At 46.0% G+C, this 25,784-nt stretch overlaps 1 protein-coding gene and 1 long non-coding RNA gene across 3 annotated transcripts; one reads left to right on the forward strand and one right to left on the reverse strand.

Annotated features, from left to right (window-relative positions):
• Nucleotides 1–308: 308 nt before the first annotated feature.
• LOC121111338 lies at nt 309–7,278 on the reverse strand. The gene is made up of 3 exons (XR_005861719.2): nt 3,553–7,278; nt 1,647–2,440; nt 309–1,342 (listed from the first exon to the last, which is right to left on the reverse strand). It is a non-coding gene; the product is annotated as an uncharacterized LOC121111338 (long non-coding RNA).
• On the forward strand, nt 7,218–17,806 carry LOC771456 (histamine N-methyltransferase-like). Of its 2 annotated transcripts, NM_001318432.2 has the most exons (8): nt 7,218–7,393; nt 9,355–9,416; nt 10,817–10,955; nt 12,257–12,309; nt 14,615–14,722; nt 14,837–14,967; nt 15,326–15,419; nt 16,022–17,806. In NM_001318432.2, exons 1-8 carry the CDS (start codon nt 7,368–7,370, stop codon nt 16,375–16,377), a joined length of 969 nt encoding a protein of 322 aa, NP_001305361.1. In that variant the 5' UTR covers nt 7,218–7,367; the 3' UTR covers nt 16,378–17,806. The 2 variants fall into 2 exon arrangements, with proteins under 2 accessions (NP_001305361.1, XP_004943057.1); XM_004943000.4 differs by lacking the exons at nt 7,218–7,393; nt 9,355–9,416 and adding an exon at nt 9,424–10,529.
• The last annotated feature ends 7,978 nt before the right edge of the window (nt 17,807–25,784 follow it).

The raw sequence follows: 25,784 nt of genomic DNA on the forward strand, positions 1-25,784 counted from the left end.
ACTACAGGCTTGGGCCAAGGTGGCTGGAAGTCTGCACAGAGGAAAAGGATCTGGGGGTGTTAGCTGACAGCAGCTGAGCATGAGCCAGCAGTGTGCCCAGGAGGCTAAGAAAGCCAGTGCCATCCTGGCTTGTATCAGCTGTAGTGCAGCCAGCAGGAGCAGGAGGTGATCGTCCCTCTGTATTCCGCACTGGTGAGGCCGCATCTTGAGTGCTGCGTTCAGTTTTGGGCCCCTCACTACAAGAAAGAGCTGGAGGCCCTGAGCGTGTCCAGAGAAAGGCAACAAAGCTGTGAGGGGTCTGGAGCACAGGCGTTACGGGGAGTAGCTGAGGGAACTGGGGTTATTCAGTCTGGGGAAGAGGAAAATTTTGGAAAAAAGTCATCAGAAAATGCTGTACGTGCCTGGGGCTCAACCCCGCTGCTGCGGGGATGGGGTCTTGTGGTGGTCAGGACTGCAGTGGTGACAGCCAGGCTGGTGCTAGGGGCTCTGAGAGAGAAATCCACCCATAAATCCGTCCATTACAATGCTGTCAGTGCCCAGAGCCACTGCTGGGTGCAGTTGAGCACGTTCTCTATTTTGTTAATATTAGACACCGTGTCTGGTGCTTGCTTTGTTTCTATTAATTATCTTTGATTTTCTTTTGCTTCTTCATCAGCTTTGATTACATTTTTTTTTCCTCTGTGGAACTTCAGATCAGCTTTCTGAAGCAAAGCAAAATGTAAAGTGCAACTTTTATTTCTCCCTCGCTGACAGCCAGACAATGAATATGGATCAGAATTTTCATTTCCTTTTTTTTACCACATCCATTTGCGTGATAGAGCAAGCTTGCCAGACTGGCTTTTCTTTGATCAACCTAATAAGGAAAAAGCGCTTTCCAACTCCATATTATTTTATGCCTTGTTTGTGACTTCAGCATCCTTTATACAGGTTTAGAGACGGTTTATGCTTTGTTGCCCTTGAGTCATTTCGTTGAGAGCACTTGTGTTCTTCCCACCATAAAACTACCCGCCTGTAGCATGATATGTATTAATAGGTGTTGAATGGAAACGTGGTGCACTGAAATGTTGGTGCTCCCAAATGACTCCATGCGATGATGAAAGCCAACTGAAGTTGGGGCTGTTGGTTTTGGTGCTCTTTTAGCTGTAGGTATTTCTCCTCCTGGTATGCTTTGTGAATTCCTGTTGCAATTGTTTCGGTTCCGTTTGGTAACTGATGGAAAAATGGCTGTGCTGATAGAGTGCAGTCTGGGTGGCCTTATTGAGCCAGAGGGGCTCCCTTCATGATAACTGCTTTGCCAAGTTCATTTTCAAAGGGCAGAGAAATGGCCATATCTGCACTATACCTATAGGAAGGGGGGAAAATCAGATTAATTATCGCTTGCTTTAGTAAAAATGGCTGTGTAATGGTGCAGAACAAATAGCATAAATCTCTCCAAGATTGTGTTAACACATTCTCTCAACCAAAATAAAAAATAACTGCCCTGTACCTGTGTTGTGTAGGGAAGAGCTGCAGAAATATTAAGCAATGATGGATCTGCTTGAACTGATGTATTAAGATGCCTTAGCCAGAACTGCATATTTGTAGTATTAGAAAAGTATATTATAGTAAATTCAGTGTGAACACACCAAGCACACAAAGATTCATACCTTGCTGACTCCCTGCTGTGCTCAGGGCCAAGTGAAAAGAGGGGACACATCCCACAGAGAGGTGCTTGTAGGGCTGCACAGAGCCGCATCCCGAGGAGCTTGTGGAGTTGCGATGGGAGCCCCAGCTGTGCCATGCCGTTGGTGTGGCTGCTTGTTAGCAGTGTCTTCCTGTTGCTGCTCCTTCTCTGCTCGCCTTGGCCTGGCCCCACTGCCAAGGTGGGATCTGCCCTCCAGACCCTGATGTTGGGGTGGCTATGACACGGCGAAGCCCAGAGCACAGCATTGGTTGTGTTCAGGTCACAGCTATAGGAACAGAGGGCTCACACATCTTATCAGAAAGCTGAAGGTCTGCAGTGAAGCTGCTCCCTCCTATTTTCCCACTGGTAAGCGCTTGTAGAGGTGTTTTGCAACCTTGCCGTGATGGCAATAAGCCTTTATCTGAACAAATTGATCCTTAGACGCTGGAGTTTGTACCTTGTTTGCTGCTGCCTTGCCTGCTGTTTCTATCCTGGCTCCGAGCAGGTACAAATAATGAATTAACTGCTGGATAAGCCCTACAGTCCCCTGAGCAATTATTCTGGCTTCTGCCATAGCAGACTCAATTTGTCCTGCAATAAGTACAATTTTCTGAGAAGTTAGTTCTGGTTCAAGCACTAATGATCCACATCTGTGCAGTGTAGTTGTTGTTTTGGGGAGCGGTTGTGAGCCATGCTGTTGGAGAGAGCTGTAGGTTGGCATGCAAAGAGCACATTGCACGGGGCGTTCAGATACTGCTCTGTGTGCTGTTGGGACAACTAGGAGAGAGAAGGGTGGTGTAAAATAGTCTCCAGCACATGGATTCTGTATTCTTTTTGAATATAGAACCATGAAGGTTGGAAAAGACCTCTCAGATCCCCAGGTCCAACCCCAGCCCATCCACCATGCCCACTGATATGGCCCTCAGTGCCACATCTCCACAGCTCCTGAACCCCTCCAGGGACGGTGACTCCACCACCTACCAGGGCAGCCTCTGCCACCGCATCACTGCTCTTTTGGAGAATAAATGATTATGTGTTCAGTGGTACGAAAAGGGCATAAACAAACAGCGTGCCAGCTGCAGATAAACCCTGTATCCGTGGTGGCTCTTGGCGCAGGAGATGAGTAAATTTTATTAACATTGTCATTTCCAATCCACCACATCATAAAGGACTTGGACGTTTTCTATTATAGTTGCAGATCTACCTTAACATCACAAAAGCACAATGCGGGAAATTAGATATAAACTGAAAAATAATTAAAGGCCTGGTGACAACTTGATAACGTTGGGTAATTAAAGCGTTGGTAACAAATCCTGAATTTTAATTTTTCTTGCTGTAGCTGATACTAGAAATCAAGATCAAAAGTACGTTCTCTATAGGAAAGCTCACTCACTCGTGTGTTGTTTAAAGAGGAAGGGGAAAGAGATGAAAGCTGAAGCTGTGCTGCAGTCCAGGAACAGATGAAAATGTGCTGGAGCTGAGCGTTGCCTTTGTGGACACATTTGGTGCTGATCATTCCACAACCCGTCACATCTGCCCAATGATCACAGCCCTGCTAGAGGAATTGGCCCAAAAGCTGCTCTGGGGTAAGGAAATGAGATTCTGGGGCTGAATGGGAGAATAAGGGCAATGGCCTGTCATTGCCCTGATGTCCACAAAGGCACTTTTTTTTTCCTCTAATAAGAATATATGGTATTAATAGTTTGACATTGTTCAAACATATGTTTAAACAACATCACTGGAGTCTATAAGCTGTACCACAAGTACAAAGAGCACCAGAGGATGAATGCAGAGAGGTATTTTGGCTCTGGTAGCATGCTTAGCTCTGTTATCTCTTCCACTTCTGATCCCTCGTTTGCTATCTCAGTGTTTCCCCTCCCACCCAACACCTTGTTTGTGGTTTTGCTATTCAGCCCTCATTTGGGCTTCCAGCAGAAATCAAGTTGTAAGCAGCAAACAGAAGGAGGTGGTGTTCTGGTAGGACTGGGACATGGGGATGTCCAGGGAGCTGACACCTGGCTGCCTTCCCAGAGAGGAGACTGTGATGGAACAAAGCACAAACACCCTGCAAAGTGCAGACTGTGCTCACGGAAACCAGGTTTGGCTTCTCCTGCGTCTGCCAGAGCCGAGCAGCACAGCAGCAGATTGTAAAGGGACTCAGGGCCCTGCAACTCTATCAGTTTTGATCAATTTTTCAGCCAAGTTAGTAATACACCGGAGAGCGTGTCAACATGCTTTATGGAGGTCTGCAAGTGCCTACCATGGCTAATCCATAATGCTCAAATGGTTTCCTGGAAAACAGACATTTCGTTGTCACCATGAGGAGACTGCTAAGCAGTGGGGGAGAAAAACAGAGGAAAGCCATGGGGCTGCTGCAGGCACTGCAGTGTGGGGCATGGCTCAGCAGCAGCACCCAAGGGACTGTCACTGCTTGGGGAAGCAGGAGACCAACAGTGCTTCTCTGTTTAATGGAAACTGGCAATCAATTTTTAGAAGCTGGTGGAGAAGCAATTTAAGTCACAAAACAGTTTCCCTCCCATTCCTCTGCCCCCCAGGTCTGAAATCATGGCTTGCCATGAGCTGATGGCTTAAGCTGCTTGCTTTAGGCGTAATGAGTAAGGAGGACATTTAGTCATGTAAATATGTGAATGGTTCTCCCAAGTCTTCTGGTTTTATCAGTCTGTTGTAAGATTATTTTGCTTCCAGACTTGTTACCAAAGCCTTTTCTGTGCTGATTGTTCTGACCCGGGCACTCCAACTACCCTTCCCCTGCTTACCGGCTGCTAAAAGCTTGTCTGAGATTGCTGTTAAGTGAGCCCATGCCTGGACTTCGTCCAAGGCATCCAGGGGATCTCTGAGCTCCCTTCCAGCCTGGGCTTTTCCATGATCTCATGATTCATCTTCCATGTTCTGAACCCTTGCTCCACTTTGGGTGTCCCACAACACCTCCAAAGTTGAAAATGTATTATTACCATTTACCATTACCAAATGTACAATTAAAGAAGTGCTAGGAGAGCTGGGACCCACCTCTGCTTACCCCACAGCATCGCTCCTGCACGATGTGTCCCTGTATCACATATGTGCTCATGGCATACATCTGCCCTACAGACCAGTACTGACTGTGTCACTGCCAATCCAATCTTTCTCATCTACTTTCTCTTCTTATCTGTAGGACAATAATCGGTCTCGAAGGAGGAAGAAAATATTGCCTGGAGGTCTGACTGCTGACCCTGAGGAAAATCTCCTGACTTTTTTTCCACGGTAACTGTTCCAAAGTGTGTCCATTTTCAGAGATTACCTGTTTCCTGAAAACCCCTTTTTTTCTCCCACTGTGTTCAATAGAAAACACTTTTCTTTTCTACAGCCTACAAAAGAAGGCTAATCCGAAAACTGAAAGCCAAGTCCTTTGCTCTTCCCTGTGCTGGGCCTCAGTGGAGAGAAACACACTCCCCCAGCAGCAAGCACGTCGTACTGCTGTACTGCTGGCTGCAGCCTGGCTCATGCAGGACAGGCAGGCAGCGAGCGATCTGCTGCCAAATGACCTCTGTCAGCACTCAGAAAGAAAAAGACAACAGCCACCTGTGCTACCAGGAAAGGCCAAGCTCAACTAATGGGAAGCCAAGGGAAGAGAAGGAGTGGAAAAGTGTCCTTGCATCACCATCTAGTGGTCTCCGTGTTCAGCAAAATAAATCCAGCGCCCGTAGGTCCTTTCTTGTGGATGATTCCTCTGTTAACCATATTGCAATCTGCCAAAAGGTGGGTGAGAACAGTGCTATGACTGCATCAGGAATGCTGGGCTGTCAAAGCACCTGGATGTGATGTATTTCTGCAGTACAGCTGTAAATGATCCAGCTTTCTACTGAATGCTTCTTGGGAAGCTTCCAGGCTCTCCGCTTCAGCCACAAACCTTACTGAAGGAGCGTATCTCAGGGATTGTTCTCCATGGCCTTACTGTTGGTTCTGCTGACTGTCTACCAGGGACAGACCCTAGCAATCCTCTGCTCTTCTGTACACCACTGTTTGCCCTGCTCCAGGGTGTGGTGTTCTAAATCCTGCTGATGAAGTGCCATGAGCAGGTCCCAGCCCTTCCCAGTCTGCAGCTGCTCTGGGCTGGAAGCAGCACAAGAACATAGGAATTGAAATTCTGAGCGTTATTTTTTCCAGCTGAAGTCCTGCGAGATACTGAGAGTAAAGGGAACGCTTTACCATAACTGTCTTTGCTCTCAGAGATATATTTTTTAATGCTTAATGGTCTGCAGAGCAAAATCTGGTCAGGCCTTGAATCAAACAGCCCTTCTGGAGGTGGCCATGTCAGACTCCCCTCTGCCCTCGCCTTCACTCTATGATTACAGCTACATGAGATATGACCTCTAGTCAAACAGTCTGACAAAGGCTGTTTTTAGCGCTCTAAAAGAGCTGCACCAGCAGCCAGCCTTTAATGGAAAGGCAGGAAGGGTGTGTTAAAAAAAGATGGATTTCTATGCTTCAGTTCTGGGGGAGATGGATCATGAGTTTCCAAACCACAAGGCTTGCAGGTATTTGGTGGTGCAGGTCCAGGGCTTGTCTCCGCAGTCTGATGGAGCTGGAGGGGGCATGGCACCCTGTGAGTGATGCTGAGCCTTGTGGAGACCCGGAGGACCAGCAGCTGTGTGGGGAAACACAGCTGCTTTGTCTTCCTAGGGGAGCAGCCTTAGCTTTCGACATCATCCTGCAGCAACCTTCAGAGTCCAAAAGCCTGCCTTCCTATTTGCACGAAACACGTAGCTCAGTGCAGCTCTAGTCAGCACCTTGCCAGCACATCCCAAAGCACAACATGCCAGGCTGCCCCGAGAGCTGGCATTGCAGCAGGGCCGTGCACAAGGCCCTCTTGTCCCCGTGCTGCCGAACAAAGGCCACTGCTGTGCACTAATGCCAGCTTGGCGTTGGGCCGGGTGACGGGGCGAGCAGGGATTAGCTTCCAGTGAGCGCACAGCGAGCTCTCTGAGCACCTTGCGGCTCCCACACTCTGGAGGTTCCTGCTCAGCTCCTGTTGCTCCAGAAAGGTTTGGCTGTGGGGTGCTCAGGGCTGCGTGGCCTGGGCGGTGCGTCCTGTGGGGCTGGGATGGTATGGGAGGAGTGCAGGTGGCGGAGGAGCAGCAGGAAGGCTTCGGTGGGGAATGCAAGGGGCCTGGCTGTATGTCTCCTGGTGGAGCAGAGACACAGGGTCCCTGTGTCCACTCTCTTCTCCGGGGACAGCTGGGACTTCAGATGTTGGCAGGAGACAGTGCAGGGCTGGGAAGCGGAGAAGGAGTTCAAAACAAGTATAAAAGCGAATAAAATAGCCCCCAGGTCTGCCCGGTGGCAGCTGACATCCCTCAGCCACTTCCACTTGAGTTGTAAAGGCTTTACACTCTCACTCTGTCCTTTTATTTCCCCTTGAAAACAGCACAGCTCTGCCCAGGCGTTTCCCCTGTCACTGTCTGTACGAGGAGGACGGCGCGGCGGACGTCACCGCTTGGGCAGGGCTCGGGTTTCCCCTCATCACTCAAGTGACGCTGCTGTCCCAACAGGTGCTGGCCAGAGGCCACCACCAGTGTCCCCAGAGGTCGAGCAAGAGGCTGGTGCTGGTGGCAATGCTCACCTAGGAGCTGGGTGACACGCCGGCCTCCACGCCGTGCCACGAGCACACGGCCAGGCTGAGGGAGCCCTGGCACCAGCCCGCGCCATGGAGCCCACCCCTGAGATGAAGAGGTAGGTGGGGTGGGGAGGGGGTCCCTGTGTCGTGAGCAGCCGTGTGTGATTTGAGAATAAAAGCACGTGTGCCCGCATCCTGGGAGGGATGGGGGTGAGGGAGGCTTTGTAAAGAGAGACCTCCTGCTTTTGCATGTGATGGAATGAAAGAGATCCTGGGCTCGTGGGTCAGGGCTTCATTCAGCCTCCAGGGATGCAGGAGAGGGACTCCCTGTGCCTCTGTGCCTGCTGCTGCCAGGGGGAGCCTTTGGCTGCCGTGCTCAGTGATCCCAAAGGGTATCCACCTTCCCAGCAATAGGTGTTAATCAGTCTTAAGAACCCTGCCTTCAGAGAGATGCTGAAAGCCTCAGTGGGAGAGTTAATTTGGCATCCTCCCTCCTGGTGAATGCTTGTGCTAAACAGTCCGTCCAGGCTGCCTGGCAGGTCTTCTGTGGTGACTGGAAATATTTGACCTGTTAGAAATGGAGTATGCGTCCCCAGACCATCCCTGTGCAAGGGAAATCATGCCATCTCTCAGCATTTTGGTGGGAGATTTATCCTGAAAATCACCTTGCTTGGTTCAGCCAGCTGAGAGGACAAAATAGTCCTCTGTATCGACAGGCAGAGATGGAAGAGGTCAGAAGGTTGAGTGGAAATTTGAAGAACTGGCCTGCAGCCAAGCTGGAGCTTATGGAGGGGGGCTAAGTTCAGGCTCATTACTGCAGAACTTCTGTAAGGCCTTTTATGGGAGATCTGAGGTTGAGATGACGGAACTGAGACTTTTGATCTACCTTGTGGGAGCCTGTGAAGCTCTTTCTACAGGATTTTTATCATGAACTCAGATGAAATGGGAAGTTCTTACAGGAGCCTGGCAGCACCCCAGTGTCTTCAAGTATTTCTGGGACACCTTAGTCTTTTTTCATTCACCAGAGCAGCGTGTTATTTGCACACGTGGCCATTTCCATGCTACCTGCTAGCAGTCTTTGTACGCTCGTGTCTCAAAGCCACCATTACGAGTCTCTTATTTTTCTTTTCCACCTCCTGGCTTATTTCTTATTTGCACAAGAGCTTTTCCATTGCAGGGGGGAGTTTAGGGTTGCTTACTGCTTTTGCAGACTGTCACGAAGCATTTTGTAATGACAAGGCTATGGGAGCAGCAATGTGGCTAAACCAAGGTCATATGGGAATATCACTCCTATGTCTTGCTGTTCATCTCCATGTTGAAATGCAGTTATGCAGAAGATAACTATTTCCCTTTCGTAGGTAGCCTCACTCTAAAACTTTCTTTGCAGAAATGAGGTCCTTGCTTCAATTTCATTTCATACTTTCCTTTTGCACATCTCTTTCATAGATGTGGCACACTGTCAAAGGAAAATGGAGAGGTGACTTCATTGCTGGAAATCTTCACACACTAAAAAACCCCTAAACTAAGAATGAAAACATTTACCTGAATGAAAATGGTAACGGTCCAATGACTCCTTTGCCTTTTGTCCCTTGAGTCCTATGGATTCTACCAATCACCCAGGTAACAGTTGCAGCCAGGAGAAGCTGAAATGAAAAAACAGAAGCAAAACAAACCCTGAGATACTGGGCCAAGAAACTCGCTTCAGATGCTGAAGCTCCCTATGATCTTTTTGTGATTTCACTGCTATTTCTTCTCCTCCTTTCATGACTAAAAGTCTCACAGTTAATCTAATGCCTTCCTCTCTATTGACTGGTGAACGATTCTTCAGAGGGGGAAGAATCTTCCACCACACATCTCAGGCAAGCACTGGTGCAGGTGGGCACTCCATCAATGGCAATTCTGTATGATCAAGAACTTTTAGCTTTCTCTACTGTAGTAAAAGAGCACCAAATAGTATTGATTATCAAGTGAGGCACATTTGTCCTGGAGTATCTTCCTTTTGTTCTGCATTTTCAATGCAGCTTCAAAAAAGCATACAGGTTCTTCAAATAACCGAAGTACTATACTTTCCTTACAGGAATAGGTTACCCAGCATGAACTTTGAAGCAGAGATTCTGGCAGATCCACACGATAATTCAGGTATTTGGGAGTAAAAAACAAACAAACAAAAAGAGATAAAAGTAAAATGCCCATTCACTATAAACATATCTTAATTCTCTTGGCAACAGAATTGGAAGTTGTTAAAGGAAGAAAAAGAAAGAAACAGGGTGCTACACTGAATGTGATTCAGGTGATCTTTAGAGATAGGTGTTGATATCTGTACCTCCAGTTGGGCTGGACGTTGAATCCCCATTCATACCTCACAGAAAGCCAGGGACATGTGGTTTTGGAAACAGCATAGGCATCCATGTAGGGTTGCACAGTCCTATACAAGATGTACAACATCTTATTAGCAGCAACTAAAAGCAGAATTTAAATAAGCAACTCCTGAGAAGGCAAAAATGAGGATGAAGATGTTCTGCTGAGTCCTGTCCTTCATCCTCACTTTGGTTAGGAGGAAAAGCTGATTTTTTTTCCCTTCTCAACACTATCTTTTCAGTGCTGATCTCAGATGTTGAGGCTGGCACTACCGCTGCATCCATGATGTAGCCATCTGTCTGAGATAGACCCCAGAGACAGCATTTAGCTGAATGGCATCTTTGAGTGAGCCTGAAGTCTTAGTCTTATCACAGCTCCTCAGACTCAAGCAGCTGGCCAGAGTTCGTGCCCTGGCAGGAGCAACATCTTTAGGATGAGACAGAAGGAAAGCAGGTTTTTGCAATAATTGCTTGTAGCTCCTCGAGTTGCTTGGGCCTTGGTTCAGAGCTGGAAATCTTAGTCCTGGTATCTAAGTATGAGCCCATCCAGATGAAATGCTTCTGCTGCCGATTGCCCTCATGGCCACAAGCCATGGCTCCCAGTGGGAATTCACCTCCCTGGCAGTGTATTGCAGTCCCATGTCAGTGAGAGCCAGAAACGAGGTACACGGGGTTAACTATTTTTGCCTCAGCTGCAGGTGTGCATTTTTGTGTTGCATCACTCCTAATAGCAAGTGTGCCAACAGCTGGGGGTTTCATTCATACTGTCCAGCATGTGTGAGAACCACAGCCCTTCCAGAACCTCCTGAGCAACCGTCTTCACCTTCTTGCCAGAAATACACTCCCTTTCTGCAAACCAAGTAGCATCCGGCTGAACACCTCCAGGAAATTATGGGTACATCTTCCTCAGGGCAACATGCAGTAATGACTATCACTTAACATGCCGGTGTCGAAGGACATCAAAGAGTAATTTTTATATCTTTAGTGTCAACAGACTGAGTTTTCACACGAGCCCATGTGCATGGATGGCTCCTGGGCTGTGTGACCTCTGCACCGTCTTCCCGAATCTCTGGCTTCTGTTGGGTTGGGCTGGGTTTGGTTTGGTTTCTTCCACGAGGTAAGTGCTTTGATCCTTCATTTGCCTGGTAGTCACTAACACACTGTTCGTATTTGTTTCTCAAGAGCTGTATGTCATCCCTTCCATGAGAAGTCTCACGGCTGAGGAGTATGTAGAGGCCTTTCAGTCATTTTTGGATCACTCAACGGAGCACCAGTGCATGGATGAGTTCAACAAGGAGGTGATGCCACACATCATGGCTGGGTAAGGAGTGTGTCCACTGAGGTGGTAAGGCCATCTCTGATCATGGGAGGGCAGCCTTCCTATAATGGTCAGCAAACATATTGAAGGATTTTCTGGAGCATGAATGAACTTTTAATGCTTTTAAGTTTTGATTCCATTAACAGTAGCCTTTCAAAAATTCTCTTTAAGTGCAATTTCAGTTAATAACCTGTGCTGCTTCTCAGCTTTTGTAAAGGAAAGAATCAAGGCCTTATTTGCATGTTCATCTGCTTTCACTAGCTGAATTTCCAAGGCTTAAAGCATATTGAATTTTTGTCTTTTTCTTTTTTCCTTTCTCTTTCTTCCTTTTCTCCTTTCTCTCTTTAACTGTCTGTCTGTCTATCTATCTATCTATCTATTTTTTTTTCCCCCCAAAAGAAAGCTTGCTGCTTTTGGGACTTCCTCACACATCAGTCCAAAAAACTATCTCTAATTCCGTTCTAGTGACTAATTCTTGGTTTTCTCCGTCCCCTAAGACTCCTGATTTCTATCCTAAGTCGATTTGCATTGCTTAAGCATCAAATGATAATCAGTTTTGTGAAGTACTGATGTAATATACTAAGCCTGTGTGACTGTAGAAAGTTTCAGAACAGGCTAGATCCAAGCCACAAGAAAAGACTTTCAAGTCTGGATAATTTCTGGATGTTGTGGAAAGTGAATTTCCCTTTGAAAAAAAAAGTCAGGCAGGTAACTCCAGACCAGACACTTCTATCTGTCTGTCTGTCTATCTGTCTATCTATCTAATGCAATAGAAGTAATAATAAAGAAAAAATTGTTTGAGGAAATGTTAGAAGAAATATTTCTTAATGTGAATTTTAAACAATTTTGTTTGCTGGACCAATACAAAATATTACAGCTTAGTAGGATGCTAATGAATATGCAGTGCAGAAAAGCAATTTGTCTCCCGAGGGTGCAGAGGTTTGCCCCAGCTTGCTTTGTCCCCACAGCCCCAAGCAGGCACAGCTCTGCTCCCTCAATGGGAACTTCTTGCTCTGGATTTTCTTGAGGCCTTTATGTGTGGTGTCAGCCATAGCTTGAAGAAAACTCTGGCAGGGGGATAGAAATCCTATATCCTGCTCCTTACTGTACTTTGAAATATGAGCCTGCTCATACAGGGTAAGCTCCTGCCATGTAGTAAGTTATAGCTGAGTTCCAAAGGGATGCTCAGATTTCACGTGGCACGTCTCAGTTAAATTGGGCCAATATGGTATCCAAGATGTTATAATTAAAATATATAATTATGTGACACGCTGTGGTTGAGTAACATGTACTTATAATTTCAGTCTCGGCAATGGAAAATCGACTATAAACATTCTGGGAGTGGGGAGCGGCACAGGTAAGGAGCTGAACAGCACAGCAGGTGCTGGGGGATGGTGGTCCTTGGGGAAAGGAGAAGTACTACCCAGGTTTTGAGCTATGGGGAGAACTGCTCATGCATTAATAACACTATTTCTCATGGAAGCCTCTTGACGACCGTCATCTGACTACACGTGTCTAAAATCAAGGAGTCTTTCATCAGATTAAGTAGGAAAGCATCTCCAAGCCTCACTGGAAAGACTTTGAGTGTCTGGGAGGTTGTTCCCACCCAAAGGCACTTCCCACTCTATGTTGCTTTCAGGGACATGAGGGGCTGTGGAGATGGACACGGACAAGCCACAGCCACCAGCGTGGCACGTAGCCAGCCTCTTCAGGATGGGTTTCTTTGTTACAGCTCTGTCTTTATCCAGAGATTACTAGAGTTTAACTGCAAATAGTATTTCCCCTCGAGAGGAGCAATCTTTTGGAAGAAATGGCTTTAAAGCTGTTCTAAATGAGCAGTGAAACATCCGGCTTTGCTCCCAGGGAATCTGGAAAAAAGTGAAAAAAGAAGTAGAGAAAAGAAGTAGCAGTTCAATTTATCAGTTTGATTTTGCTTGAAAAAAGTATTTTCAGCTGAATTATAAGTGTTAATACTTTCTAGTGAAAGTATTTTTTCTCACTCTTGCTGCTTGTTTTCCTGAGTAAGACAAAAATAACGGTGGCTGTATTCTCCTGCTGGGAATATGTTGGAGCATATGAGAAAGCAAGGAGGAAGAAATCATTCAGTTCTCAATTACACCCCTTTCTCCTTATGTATTATAACGCCAAGATTCTGTCTGACTCCAAGAAAACACGAGGGAAAGGAAAACCCTTTACATTACCCTCATTTTTCCTTATTTCCTCTTCAGAAGAACTTTCAGTGAGAAAGTAAGAGCCCTGAGACATTCTAGCAGGGATGCAGGCTCCCATCTTGCAGTGCCAAGGCTGCCTGAGCCGAACCTGCGCGGGCGGCACGGGAGTGAGCCAGCATGGCACCGAGCAAAAGGTCAAGTGTGATCCCTGACCTTCTGAAGCTTGGACTCTGATTTCACACGGCCCGAAACAGTGTAGTCAACTGAACTATTAATGGGGGTTGTGACCTGCTCTGCATCCTGAAAGGCTGCTGCTTGATCCCGGTCACGCTTTCTCATTCAGCCCGTGTTCCTCATGGCTGGTGCAAGCATCCTGGCTGTCAGCTGCCGATGAGGATCAGGCAGGCTGTGATTTGCAGGGGATTTCACTCCTGCTTCAGCAGTGCCCCGATGTGGCTTGTGCTGAAGGGCTGCTGCTGGCAGCTTCCTTGCTTCTCTCCAGGAGGCACACGAGCCTGAGAATGGGACAAATCTTGAGCAGCATCGCTTGTGTCAGCTTGTGTTGAGTTGCCACGGTCCATCATTGTTGTATCACCAGCATCTTTATATTCAAGCTGGCCGGAATTTCCCTCTTAGAATTCTACTTACTATAACACCTATCAGAGATGTCAGTTCTTGTCACAGCTAGTCCAGAAGGTCAGAGAAGGCACAAGATCTGGTGTCAAGTGCCCTGTGTGTACAATTTGCATGGGTAGGACAATTTTTAGGCCCCACCATCAACTGCAAATAGGACTCTCGCAGAGATCATCTCTGCTGTTTCTTTCCGTAATCCCAGATGAACCAGATGGGCTTTGAATACGCGGCACGTCATGGCCTTTCTGACAGGAGCAAAGGTGACCTGCATGACCTCAAAAGGGACTGGGGATCTCCTAGGACAAGAAGACAGACTGATGCTTGTTCCTCCAGAGCTCAGCCTGTCTTGGAGGAGCAGCAATAACTAAATATGCAGGACAACTACACGATGCTCAAGCTGCAAATGTGTGAGCCTTTATTTGCAGCTCCAATACAACAACAGGATAATGGATGCCCAGACCATGTGGTGTGGCTCCAGAGGGGACTGACCCACCGTGTATCCCCAGCTCTCCAAGCAGTGTTACACCTGTGGCAAAGCAGCTGTCACCTCCCCAGGGCAGCATCAACGTCAAAGTTTCACAGCTGTGCTGACTCTCTCCTTGCTCCTCATTTTAACTTCGTGTTTTTCTCAAAAACTTATGTTTCCTATTGTTTTAAAACATTGATCTTTCATTATTTGAACCTGTTCCTCCTGTGACCCAGAATATTACCATTAGTGGGTTTCTGCTTTGTTGCATATCTCTTCCTTATTCTTGCTATTATCTGCAAATAATGTTACCTTGCCAGCTGGTGCACTGGCATCCTTTCATCACCACTCAAGTGTTGTTTAAAAATAACAGATTTGTGTTTATTGAATAGGTGAACAGGATCTGAAAATGATCCAGATCCTGCAGGCTGCACACCCAGGGGTCCTTATCAACAACGAAATCATAGAGCCCAACCCACAGCACGTGGCCGCCTACAAAGGTGAGACACCTTGGACCTCTCTGCCATCTGGAGTATGGCCAAGACCATTGACTTGTATGATCATTTTCTATGCTGTTCTGTGAAATTTGTGTTTTGTTTCGACTTTTTAAACAGAGCTGGTTAATCGAGCTCCAGATCTGCAGGGGGTCTCTTTTACTTGGCACCAGCTTACTTCCTCAGAGTATGAACAACAGGTGAAAGAGAAAAACACACACAAGAAGTTCGACTTCATCCATATGATTCAGGTAAGGTACCCAGTACTATTGGTTTTAACCATTCCCCTAATTTCTTTTGGATGCGTTGAGTTGGAGGGACCAGGACTGAGCCCAGTTTTCCAGCAAGCAGTAAATTCTGCAACAGCTGTACAAATACTCAACACCATTCCCAATCCACCCAGGTCTTGGTCTCTGCTTTGGTGAGTATGGTGAGCTGTGCAAAGAACTTGCCTAAAAACTTAAAGGGATGCACACATCTCCCAGCCACAAAACTGCCAGCAGTGGGAGGGAAGTGTCAGAGAAGTGGTGTAAAGCACCAGCTCTGCACAGAGTGTACAAGCCTTGCAGAGCTGGAGGAGGAATAACTGCATGCAGCTCTCCCTTCCAGATGCTGTACCGTGTGGAAGATATTCCTAACACCATCAAGTTTTTCCACAGCTGCCTCAACCATCAGGGCAAACTCCTGATCATAATTCTGTCAGGTAAGAGAGGCCTCCCATTTTTACATCGTTGCTATGAAGTATGAGAGCCAGCAATAATTGCCTTGGGATTTCAGTAGCACTAATTCTATAGCAGCTAAACAAAACAAATGTTTTCATGGGCTTGGACTCTTGGACCCCAATGTCTGATGGGACCACACGGATATAACCTGCATGCTCTTGCTTCCCTGCATTTAAAGTAGATGAATGACTCTGTGAAATTATTACCTGGAGAGAAGTGCAGCTGTGCCTGGAAGAAGGCCAGTCCTTGTTCATGGTGAAATGAGCACCGTGCAAAGACGGCCTGAGCTCTGAGGCTCTTCTCTCCATGCAGCAATGGCCAAGACTTGAGCGGGACAAAGGGAGCTGCCTAGACCTGTGGGCTTTGAAAAGGAGGCACTTACAATATTGCCACACTTGTTTTTTAAAAAGTGTTTTTCTCCACTGTGCCATTCTCGAGTACCCAGCTGGTGGTGTGGTGAATAAAACACAGCTCCCCATGTTCAGCATTAAGCCTCCCACCAGCAGTAGTGGGGAGGCTGATCCAGGACGAGCTTTTTCAGGTGTATGCTTTGAGATGTGCCTGACCTTCCTCCCCTCTACAGACAGCAGCGGTTGGGCCAGCTTATGGAAGAAGTACAGGCATTGCTTGCCTTCAACCGACAGTGGCCACTACATCACCTCCGACAGCATCACGGCAGTGCTGAGGAAGCTCGGCATCAAGTACCACGTTTATGAGTTCCCATCGGGCTGGGACATCACCGAGTGCTTTATTGAGGGGGACCCAGCCGGAGGCCATATGATGGATTTCCTGACGGGGACAAAAAACTTCCTGGGCACAGCACCGGCAGCTCTGCGGAGCCGTCTGCAGGAGGCTCTCTGCCAGCCCGAATGCAGCAGCAGGAAGGACGGGAGAGTCATTTTCTGCAACAATCTCAGTATGATCGTAGCGGAATCCTAAAGCCTGGACCAACTTGCAGAGGTGACGTAGGGCAAGGCAGTTGTAAGGCAAAGCAGAGATGGGCAGGCAGGAGAGCAGGGCTCATCCATCCCAGTCTGGGAGGATGGAGCAGCCTGTGATGTCAAGGATGATCTCTTTTTTGTATATCTCATCTAAATCTCCCCTCTGTTCGTTTGAAACTGTTTCCCTTTTTCCCATTATAACAGAGCCTGCTAAAGAGGCTGACCCCTTCTTTCTCATAGACCCCTTTAGATACTTAAAGTCCACTCTCAGCTCTCCCCGGAACCTTCTCCAGGCTGAACAGCCCCAATTCTCAGCCTGTCCACATAGGAGAGGTGTTCCATCCTTTGGATCATTTTTGTGGTCCTCCTCTGGATGCACTCTGACAGGTCCATGTCTCTCCTGTACTGAGGACTCCACATCTGGACGCAGTACTCCAGGTGAGGTCTCACCAGCACAGAGTAGAGGGGCAGGATCTCCCTCTTCTCCGTGATGGCCATGCTTCTTTTGATGCAGCCCAGGATAGAGTTAGCTTTCTAGGCTGCGAGGGCACATTGCTGGTTCCTGTCTAGCTTAGCACCCACCAGTATCCCCAGGTCTTTTTTCAGCAGGGCTGTGCTTTATCCTATCATACACCAGCTTTTATTGATAGTGAAGGTAGCCTGATAGTGAAGATAGCCACTTCCCAGGTGCCTGACCTTGCACTGGGCTTTGTCAAACCTCACTTGGTTTTCCTGGGCCCACTGCTCGAGCCTGTCTAGGTCTTTCTGGATGGCATCCCATCCCTCAGGTGTGTTGACTGCACCACACACCTTGGTGTCATCCACAAGCTTGCTAAGTGTGCACTCTATCCTGTTGTTGATGTCATTGATGAAGATGTTAAAGAGCACTGGTCCCAGCACTGACCCCTCAGAGACACCACTCATCACTGATCTCCATCCAGACATTGAGCCATTGACCACCACTCTCTGGTATGCATCCTCTCTATGCTTTTGAAGCTGGGAATTCCAGCTTTCTATGCAGACAGCATGTTTACATACCTAAAGATGTGCCCATATGACACCATATGATGCCCCCATGCCAGCTGCATTTATGCACTGGTTTCTTACAACTGTGCCTGGACAACACCTGCAAGGTATCCCCATTGCTTTGCACCAAGCATGTGCCTCAGTGCACCCTGAGAGGAGCACGCTGCTCTGCACCAGGTCTTTTGTTGTTTTTTTTAATCAGCATAGTTATTTACTACCCCAAACTTCTCAGCATCTCATAATATAGACGTCTTAACATTTTTTTCCACCTTTTTGTTTGGAGAATTTCTGGATTCTGGGATAGTACTTGCCCTGTGCTCGTTCAGGAAGGTATTAATTTTACTACTTTCTTTCTACTGTTTTTTCTTCATACAAAATAAAAGCCATTTTAAAACAGAAAATGTCACATCTTGCTCTGTATACATGGGCTTAGACAAAATGAAGAGCGAAGAGGTTATTAAGTTAAAAATAGAAAAAATGCAAAGTACCACTTTATGGAAACACTAAGTGCTTCTTGTAAGTGAGAAAAGTGACCCCGAGGATGCATGCAGACACATCAGCATTGCTGCAGCCCATGTCCTGCACCTGCCCTTGGGGTGACATCACCACAGCACCTACTTTACTTGAATACAGTGAATAGGCTTACGATGGTCATATAGGTAAGTCGAAACCTGACTCTGCACTGTGCACCATGGAACAAAGAGAAAAGCTGTGGAAAAACGGTAGCGTGACATCATCTCTCTGGAAGGACCATGGTTTCATCATCTGTAAGTACTTTTTCTTTGCTGTTGGTCTAAGAAATGTCAATCCACACTGGAGAGCCTCCTTTAGAGCCTCCTCTATCCCGTACCTTATGGACAAGCTTTCTGTTTTGATCCATACTGTTCTTATTCCATAGTTGACTCCTCTGCTTGCTCACAGCACTGGGCAGGGAGTATATGGCTGACCAGGTGGAAGGCTGTTAGCACTGCTCCCATCAACATCCTCCCTCCACTATTAATTCCCACGGTTTATTGCCAGGCGTTAGTGAAGTCTTTGGCTCTCATTGGTAAAACAAAAATAAATATATATATAGCAAATTTTAGGCTTCCTTTTCAAGCTTCTAAGTACCACCTACCTGATATGTTCCCCCAGATCTTCCCCAGCCAAACAGCACTTACGGTGTCGCTCCTCCGTGGAGTTTCCTGAGCATATAGATGTGTTTCCAGTAAGCAGATGCTGAAAAAAAAAAAAAAAACAAACGTCGAGAACAAAATTTACTCATATCTTTGTAAATCAATGCACAAATGCTCAAAAGAAAAGGAGCACTTCAAAGCGGACTGTTCAATGACGGCCTAGGGAGATGAAATGGGGCACCCCCATTAAAAACACCGCCGCTTAATGCTTTAGCTGCAGTTTTTCTTTTGATTCTTGAAAAGCAAGTCATTTAACAATTCATTTAACAGCAACTCCTCTTGTACACCTGGAGCAAGTACTGTTCTAAGCGTCTGTTCCTTTTATTTATATATTTATTCTTGCTTTAATATGGTATCTATTAACTATTAGTGGTGCTTTTTAAGACACGCTGCCTTCCCATGTAGAAATTCTGTCTTTGAGGTGACCACGAGAGGGCTGCAGCAGCCAATGGATTGTGTCTGGCTCAGAGAACACTTGGATGCTGAGCTGGAGGAACAGAGCAAAGCAGGCATGCTCACACTGCTCTGCCTGGGCTCTGCTTGCTTCACTGGATCCATGCATCTGCAGGTTCATGACTACTGGGATAGTTTGCTACACAGTATTAATAGTGTATTAATAGTGTTTATTGAAACACTAAGCTTTGCTTCAGGTGCTAGCCTGGAGCTCCCTTGGGAGAAGGAAACACAGGCAAGATCTAGATGTGGCGGAGCAGTTCCCACAGGGTTGTACATAGCCTACTCCAGGACTACAGGCTGGTCCTTCTCTATCAGGCCATATCTCTAAAAAGGTGCTTATCACTCTAATTCTTAAACTCAAATATTATATATCCAAAGGTTGGATCCTTCAGGCAGAACAACCTTTTCAGAGTCCAAAACATCTTTATTATTAACCACTGCTTCTTGAAGTAACTCACCTCCAGTACACAAATGTCAGCAGATACTCAAATTGTGCTAGAAGATGAGAGTTCTGGTGAGGTCTCATAAGACATCTATGGTCCAGTGAGTGCGTGGTCACTGCCACGTGCCAAACTGTGAGGAAAGCAGATGGCAAAACCTGCAATTTAGCGTATTTTGGTATGGACACAGTGGACAGTACAAACAACCACACCCACACACAGCAGTGTGTGCTTACATCCAATCCCATCCCAACCCACTTCATCCCACCCCATCCCAGCAGAGCAGCTCCAAGCTGGTTGGAGAGAGACAGACCATTTTGGTGATGCTCCATCTGACTTGTCTCGCCAAAAAGCACACAGCCAGACTGGTGCCTTCAGGGTGAGCATCTCGGGGTCCAGACAGATGTTCCTAATAACACCTGCTCCCCTGCTTCTGCTTCCTCAGTCAGTCAGATCAATTCTGCTGTGCCAAATTCTGAAGTGCCAAAACTCAGATGCACATCCCTTCAGAAATCACAAAGCAATGGGAAAACAAACCCTATAATCTCCCTACCATGAATAAATAAGTTCAGCAAGACAGAGGACCTGGGGCTGCAGCATGGCCATCCAGAGGGTGTTGTGGACCAGTCCTCCTCCACAGCATTATCTGAGGCTGCTGGTTTTAGCGAAAAGAACAGCTGTCCCAAAATGCAGGAAATGTGTTGTTCAGACCCCAATTCTCCTTTAATTTCTTGTTTGAGCAGGAGGGAAATAAATAAATAAATAGATCATTAAGGTAAGTGAATAGGTAATTAAATAAATAACACTTTAAACATTGCTGCAAAATGTTTGAAGAGAGAACAAGCTCCAGCTGGATAGACCTTGGGTCTGCAGAACATATGAGGTGGGCAGATCCCAGCGGGGCTTTTCTTTTCATCTCTGAGAAGGAACAAGGAAGAGCAGAACAGGAGCTTCATCTCCACTAGTCAGTTTCCGATAGTCTGATGACACTTTTGGTTAGATCTGCCAGCGAGTTTGGAGAGAAAACATATGTTTTGTCATACATCGTAAGGATGGTACCTCTGGTGAATTTAGAAACGTGATAAGGAAAGTTTCAGAGCTGTCTCTCAGTCCCTACTGCTTTGCTAACATTTTTTAGCACTCTGTATGTATCTGTCAACAGCTGATACTATGGATTAAGGCAGATTACAGCTCGTTGCTCCGGTGGCTGTTTTCTTCGGGTTTTAACTCAATGGGCACTTTGCCATTGACTTTGCTGTGACAAGACCGAGGCCCTTGCATTTATGTACACTCTGCAATGCTTTCCTAACTCAGAGTGGTTTTACTTCATAAGGTGTCTGAACGATCAGCTGCGGGAGTAAATGATTTGATTTTATTATTTGTAGGATAAGGGCTAAGGTACTTTTCATGCTGAACAAACTGATGATCCTGATTTGCAGGTGTTTTCCTACAGATAAATGTTGACTTTGGTTTGTCGTGCATGCACAGATTGTGTTGTGTGTCATTTGGGAAAAGGTATTTGAGGAAATTCACAGAAAACATCTACAGATCTAATGCATTTAACTTTCTTCATCATTTACTACCAACAAGTTGTTCTCTGATTTTCAATATTGTTTATCCATTTTGGAAAAAAAAAAAAAAAAAAAAGCTTTTTACTCTCATGATCCAACTGAAGGCAGACATAATTAGCACTGGAGAATCAAACCACTCAGCTGTGAATAACCTTCAGTCTAAAAACTATTCAACCAAACTTACCCCTGCATGATGGGACTTGTTTTCCTACGTGATTAAAAACAACTTCAAGAATATAAATTTCAGCCTAGACATCCTTCCTAAACTTTCTCAGTTTGCAAGGTTCCCCTCAAAGGCCTCATCTTTCCTAGCAGAGCATCCTCCCCTCCATGGCCTTGTCCCAAGGAACACAAAGGAAGGCAAACCTCTCTCCTGAGCCCTGTGGACACGAGGTCATGGCCAGCCTCCCAGTGTGACTCACTGCCAGAAGTTAATGCAGATTTTTTTGCTTCAGAGCCTAAAGTGACACAAAACAAATGACCTGTTCTTGTCTGGGTGTTTTACGAGGAGAGTGTCACCCCATTACAAATGTCTTAAAACAACAAGCGCTGCCAGAGCAGAACTTCGCTGCACTTTGTGTAAATTATTCCTGAGCTAGTCCTTAATGTTTATTAATATCACTGATGCTTCTGAAATGTTAAGTAAGGACATTAATGTAACCCGTAGTACAAAGCCATAATAGGGTATTAATGGGAGAGCTCACCTCCATATGGGTGAGCTGTATTGTCCCAGCGTGTGTAGAGGAGCAGCCACCCCAGGCAAATACAATCTCTGCACTTGTGTTCGACTGGCAGGAATTTAAATAAATCTGCCACGTCTATCACCGAGTAACTAATTATTTTTGAACATAATTAGCATTCATACTGGTACTGGAGTCATGCTCGTGTATTTCTCAGCACAGTCCCTGAAAGTTTAATATACAAAATGTCACTTGTCTCAGACAAAAACCCCACCTTGACCAGAATCCTGCCCAGGCTAGGGAAAGAAATAGGGAATATAGAAAATAGCCTTTCCTTTATGACTAATTGTGTTTCTTTCCCATCCACCCTTGCCTTCAGGCAATCCGCTGGCTGGGCACCTCCTGCACGGTAGGTTAAAATTCAGACTTTCATACTGTCTTCCCTTATTAATTAGCCTAATTTCCTTTCATACATTTTGCAAAGATGGGCAGTGTATAAACTAATTTCAAGTGCCTCTCTGTGTTTGCTTTTTGTCTTGGTGAAAGCTATCTTTTATTTATTTATCACCTCTGACATGAAGACTGTCTGGTACCGACAACCATGACCACTCAGCTCTGCCTGGCGTATTTCAGGCCTGGATGGACCATAAGGTCATAGAGTCTCCATGTGTTTGGCACCATAAGGTGCTGAGAGCAAGGTGAGGAAGGGAACCAGCCAGGAAACCTGACCTGCACCAGGCCCAGCGCCGGTGGGACAGGAGGCACTCCCCAGTGTTACAAGGAGAGAAGATGGAGGAAAAGTTTGTTCCACCACACGTTTTAATCCTCTGGGGAAAAAAGGATGACACTGAGTGTGTTTCCAGCTGGCAGTTAGCAGCTGGCAAAGCAGAGTAGCTGGGCTGTCAGCTCTCAGAAAGGGGTTTCTTATCTGGTGTTCCAGCAGGTATCGTGGTATTGCTGTCAGGCTGAAGTTGCATTGGAGCTGCTTGCAGGTGGGTTGGGCTTGGGCAGGGCTTTGCTCCCTGCTCTCTGACAGCACAGACCCCACACCTGTTGGGGTACCACTCCTGTGGTGCAGCTGCACTCCTCCATATGACATTAGCGTACACCCCACCACAAAAGGTCAGTTTTTGCTTCCAAAATCAGGCTAGAAAATATTGAATATATTTTTTTCCTGACTGGCAGAGGGGCATTTAAATTTGAGAATGGAAAACTTACATTCACTTGTGCAGCAAAGTGCTGCCCTGTGCTCAGAGGCCTGCGTTTCACACAGCCACGAGCTGCCGGCCATAACCGCTTCATCCTGCTGGGCCTCAGCTTCCATCCCCACAGCTTTCCCGCCTCGCAGGCAGGTTGTGAGGCTGGATCCAGCACTGCCAGCAAGAGGCTTTATTGCTGCGGTGATAAGTGCCATGCCAACACAGTAGTAACAATAAATAACTTCTCTAAAACTGTAAAAGGGTCTGACGTTATTAATTGCATCTCAAGCACCTGCAGTGTGTGTGGATTGGGATTGAATGCAGAGCAGGCTGAAGGTTTTCTCCTGCTCACGTTTTGGAAAGAAAAAAAAAAAACCAAAGCCTCTCTTCTGTCCAATTCCCCCACATCTCTCAGCCCCTTCTGCTCACATCCAGGTGTTGCTGTTTTCCTGGTGGAAGGGTATGTGTAAAGGCTGTCTGTCTCTGCCATCTCTTTTTAAGCATTCCAGAGGGATCTACTGTCAGGATGAAGCAAAGATTGAGAAATTTCAGCTTGAGAAATGAAAATTTGGGGCAAGTTATTAAACGCAGAAGAACAAGACTTAGAAGGAATTGGAAAATCTTAATGGTGGCAGTTTCTCCTGTCATATGCCTTAAAAGCCGTATGAAGTGCAGCCTGCTAAGTAGCAAGGGAAAACCCTGAGTTATTTAAAATCTTATCTTATTTCTAAAATATTTCTCATGACTGTTAAATGTTACCCAAAACAGAGAGGAATTACAATATCTACAAAACAACACTGTCATCACGGTAGAGCAGAACCATCCTACTTGAAATGCTTAGACAAACATCAAACAAGCGCCTTGCAATGTCATTCATGTAAAAAGGAAGAAGACCACAGCAAATTCTGAGTTCTGTAAGAGTGGGGTCAGAAACACAGCATCAAACTTGTCCTTTTCAAGAGCTGCAAATTTTCTTTTCTCCTTCCTTTAAAAACAAATGCAAATGCTCTAAATCTTCTCAGCCCTAAGTGCAGATGGTGTCAGATGAAGTCAACAGGAGGCAATGCTTTTAGATGCTTATAAAAAATGTGATTTCACGCATTTCTCCTTCAGGCTATTATCTGGTGATGAATGTGGAGAGGGCCTTCATGATGCCCAGTGATGGCTGAAGCTCTTTGCAAAGACAGGAGTTGGCCTCAGGGACAGCAGTGCCCTGGACACAAGGCTTTACACAAGGCTGAAGCCCACCCTGAGTCAAGACGCTCATGGTGAGTTCCCTGAGCAAAAGGAGGTCACATCAGTAGATATCGTGTGTTCTTTGAGCCTCAGGTACCTCATTTTCTGTCCTCTGCTGTGGCACCTGTCTTCCTTTGAGCAAAGGGCAGTCATTTCTTTACAATGGAAATAAAAGTAGTTAATACAGGAGTGAGGTGTTTCGTCTGTTCAGAGCTATGGTGGAAAGGTGCACTCTGGAATCAGCTTGAATAGATTGAACGTTATGAAGTGCTAACAAGAGAAAGACCTCTCAGAGGAGATAATGCCTTCACCCAATTAATGCTTCCTAATGAACTTATTCTTTGCAGGTTGGTAGAAGCGCTTTCAACGTGAAGTTTGCTTCCTGTGATCATTTGTGCCAATAAAAGTCCTGTGAGAATGCTGATGAAAACTGATGGGAATGTGCCTGAAGTGAAATTATTTTGATATTTGACTCATGAGAAAAAAAAAATATATAAGAAGGTTTGTACTTTTCAAACAGATATGCTATTGTGCTATCTCTTCATGATTTCTGTCCTTTAATACCTCCTCAAATGATAATAAGGCTCCTAGGCATGTATCCCTTTGAATTTGAAGATGAGAAAATTCCATGTTTGAAATACTTGGAAATGGATTTTTGTTTGATAACCTGTATTTTTGAGGTGGATAGCTACTTCACTGAACGTTGATGGCTATTTCAGTAATAGTGGTCTGAAAATGCTCTTCTGGCTCTCAGAGATTTGGATTCAGGAAAGAAGCCCTTTTCCAGCCAAGCTAAGTTATAATGATACTTTGCACTTAGGCAGATTCTTTTATCAAAGCATGATTTATTCATCATGTCACCAGAGCCTCAGTTGGTTCTGTCTCACTGTGGCTGTCTTTCTATCATGCAAGCTTGGAAGCCCAATTCCAATGGGCTTTTTGCTGTGCTTTGGAGATCCTGGGGAAAAAAAGTGCCAGAGAAAAGGGGAAAAAAAGTGTGAGGCCCAATTGAAGTGATCTCAGACTAAAGCAAATTCAGAAGGAGGTGAAAAGGCAGAATGATTGATGAGAAGGTTTTTTAAATATTGTGATGCACCATTTCTATCATAAAACTGTGAGCTGCTGTTCACTACCATCAGAACTGGTCGCCAGCGGTGGGAGAACATCTCCAAATGAGGGCACCCAAAGTTAGCTGCCTAATTCCTACTGCTGTTTCAGGGACTTGTACTAGCAACCAGACTTTCAGCAGTTGCTGGTGAGTATTTTGCAGCCTTGAAAAAAGAAAAAGTGTCCCAGCAGTAGGATTGAAGTTGATGAACTGAAATACCCAAATGTTCAGTGCTGGCAGCTGCAACCTTTGCTGAAAAAAAACAGTTCAGTAATGTGATCATGGATGGTGACAGTGAGTCTTCTTCACCCCTGATACGACCAGCAAAAGGTAAGACATTTAATGAGGAAAATGGAGTACATGGCTGGGCAGAAATTACTTTCCAACTACTACACGTGTTTTGGAATCATGAGAAAATTAGTCACTTTGTATTTGTGTAGCCTGGTTTCGTATCCCAAACCACAGACTGGAATCATTTTTGAACACTGCAAGCAGATAATACTTCTCAGCTCGT

This window comes from Gallus gallus, chromosome 7 (assembly GCF_016699485.2).
Source record: "Gallus gallus isolate bGalGal1 chromosome 7, bGalGal1.mat.broiler.GRCg7b, whole genome shotgun sequence".
NCBI classification, from domain to species: Eukaryota; Metazoa; Chordata; class Aves; order Galliformes; family Phasianidae; genus Gallus; species Gallus gallus.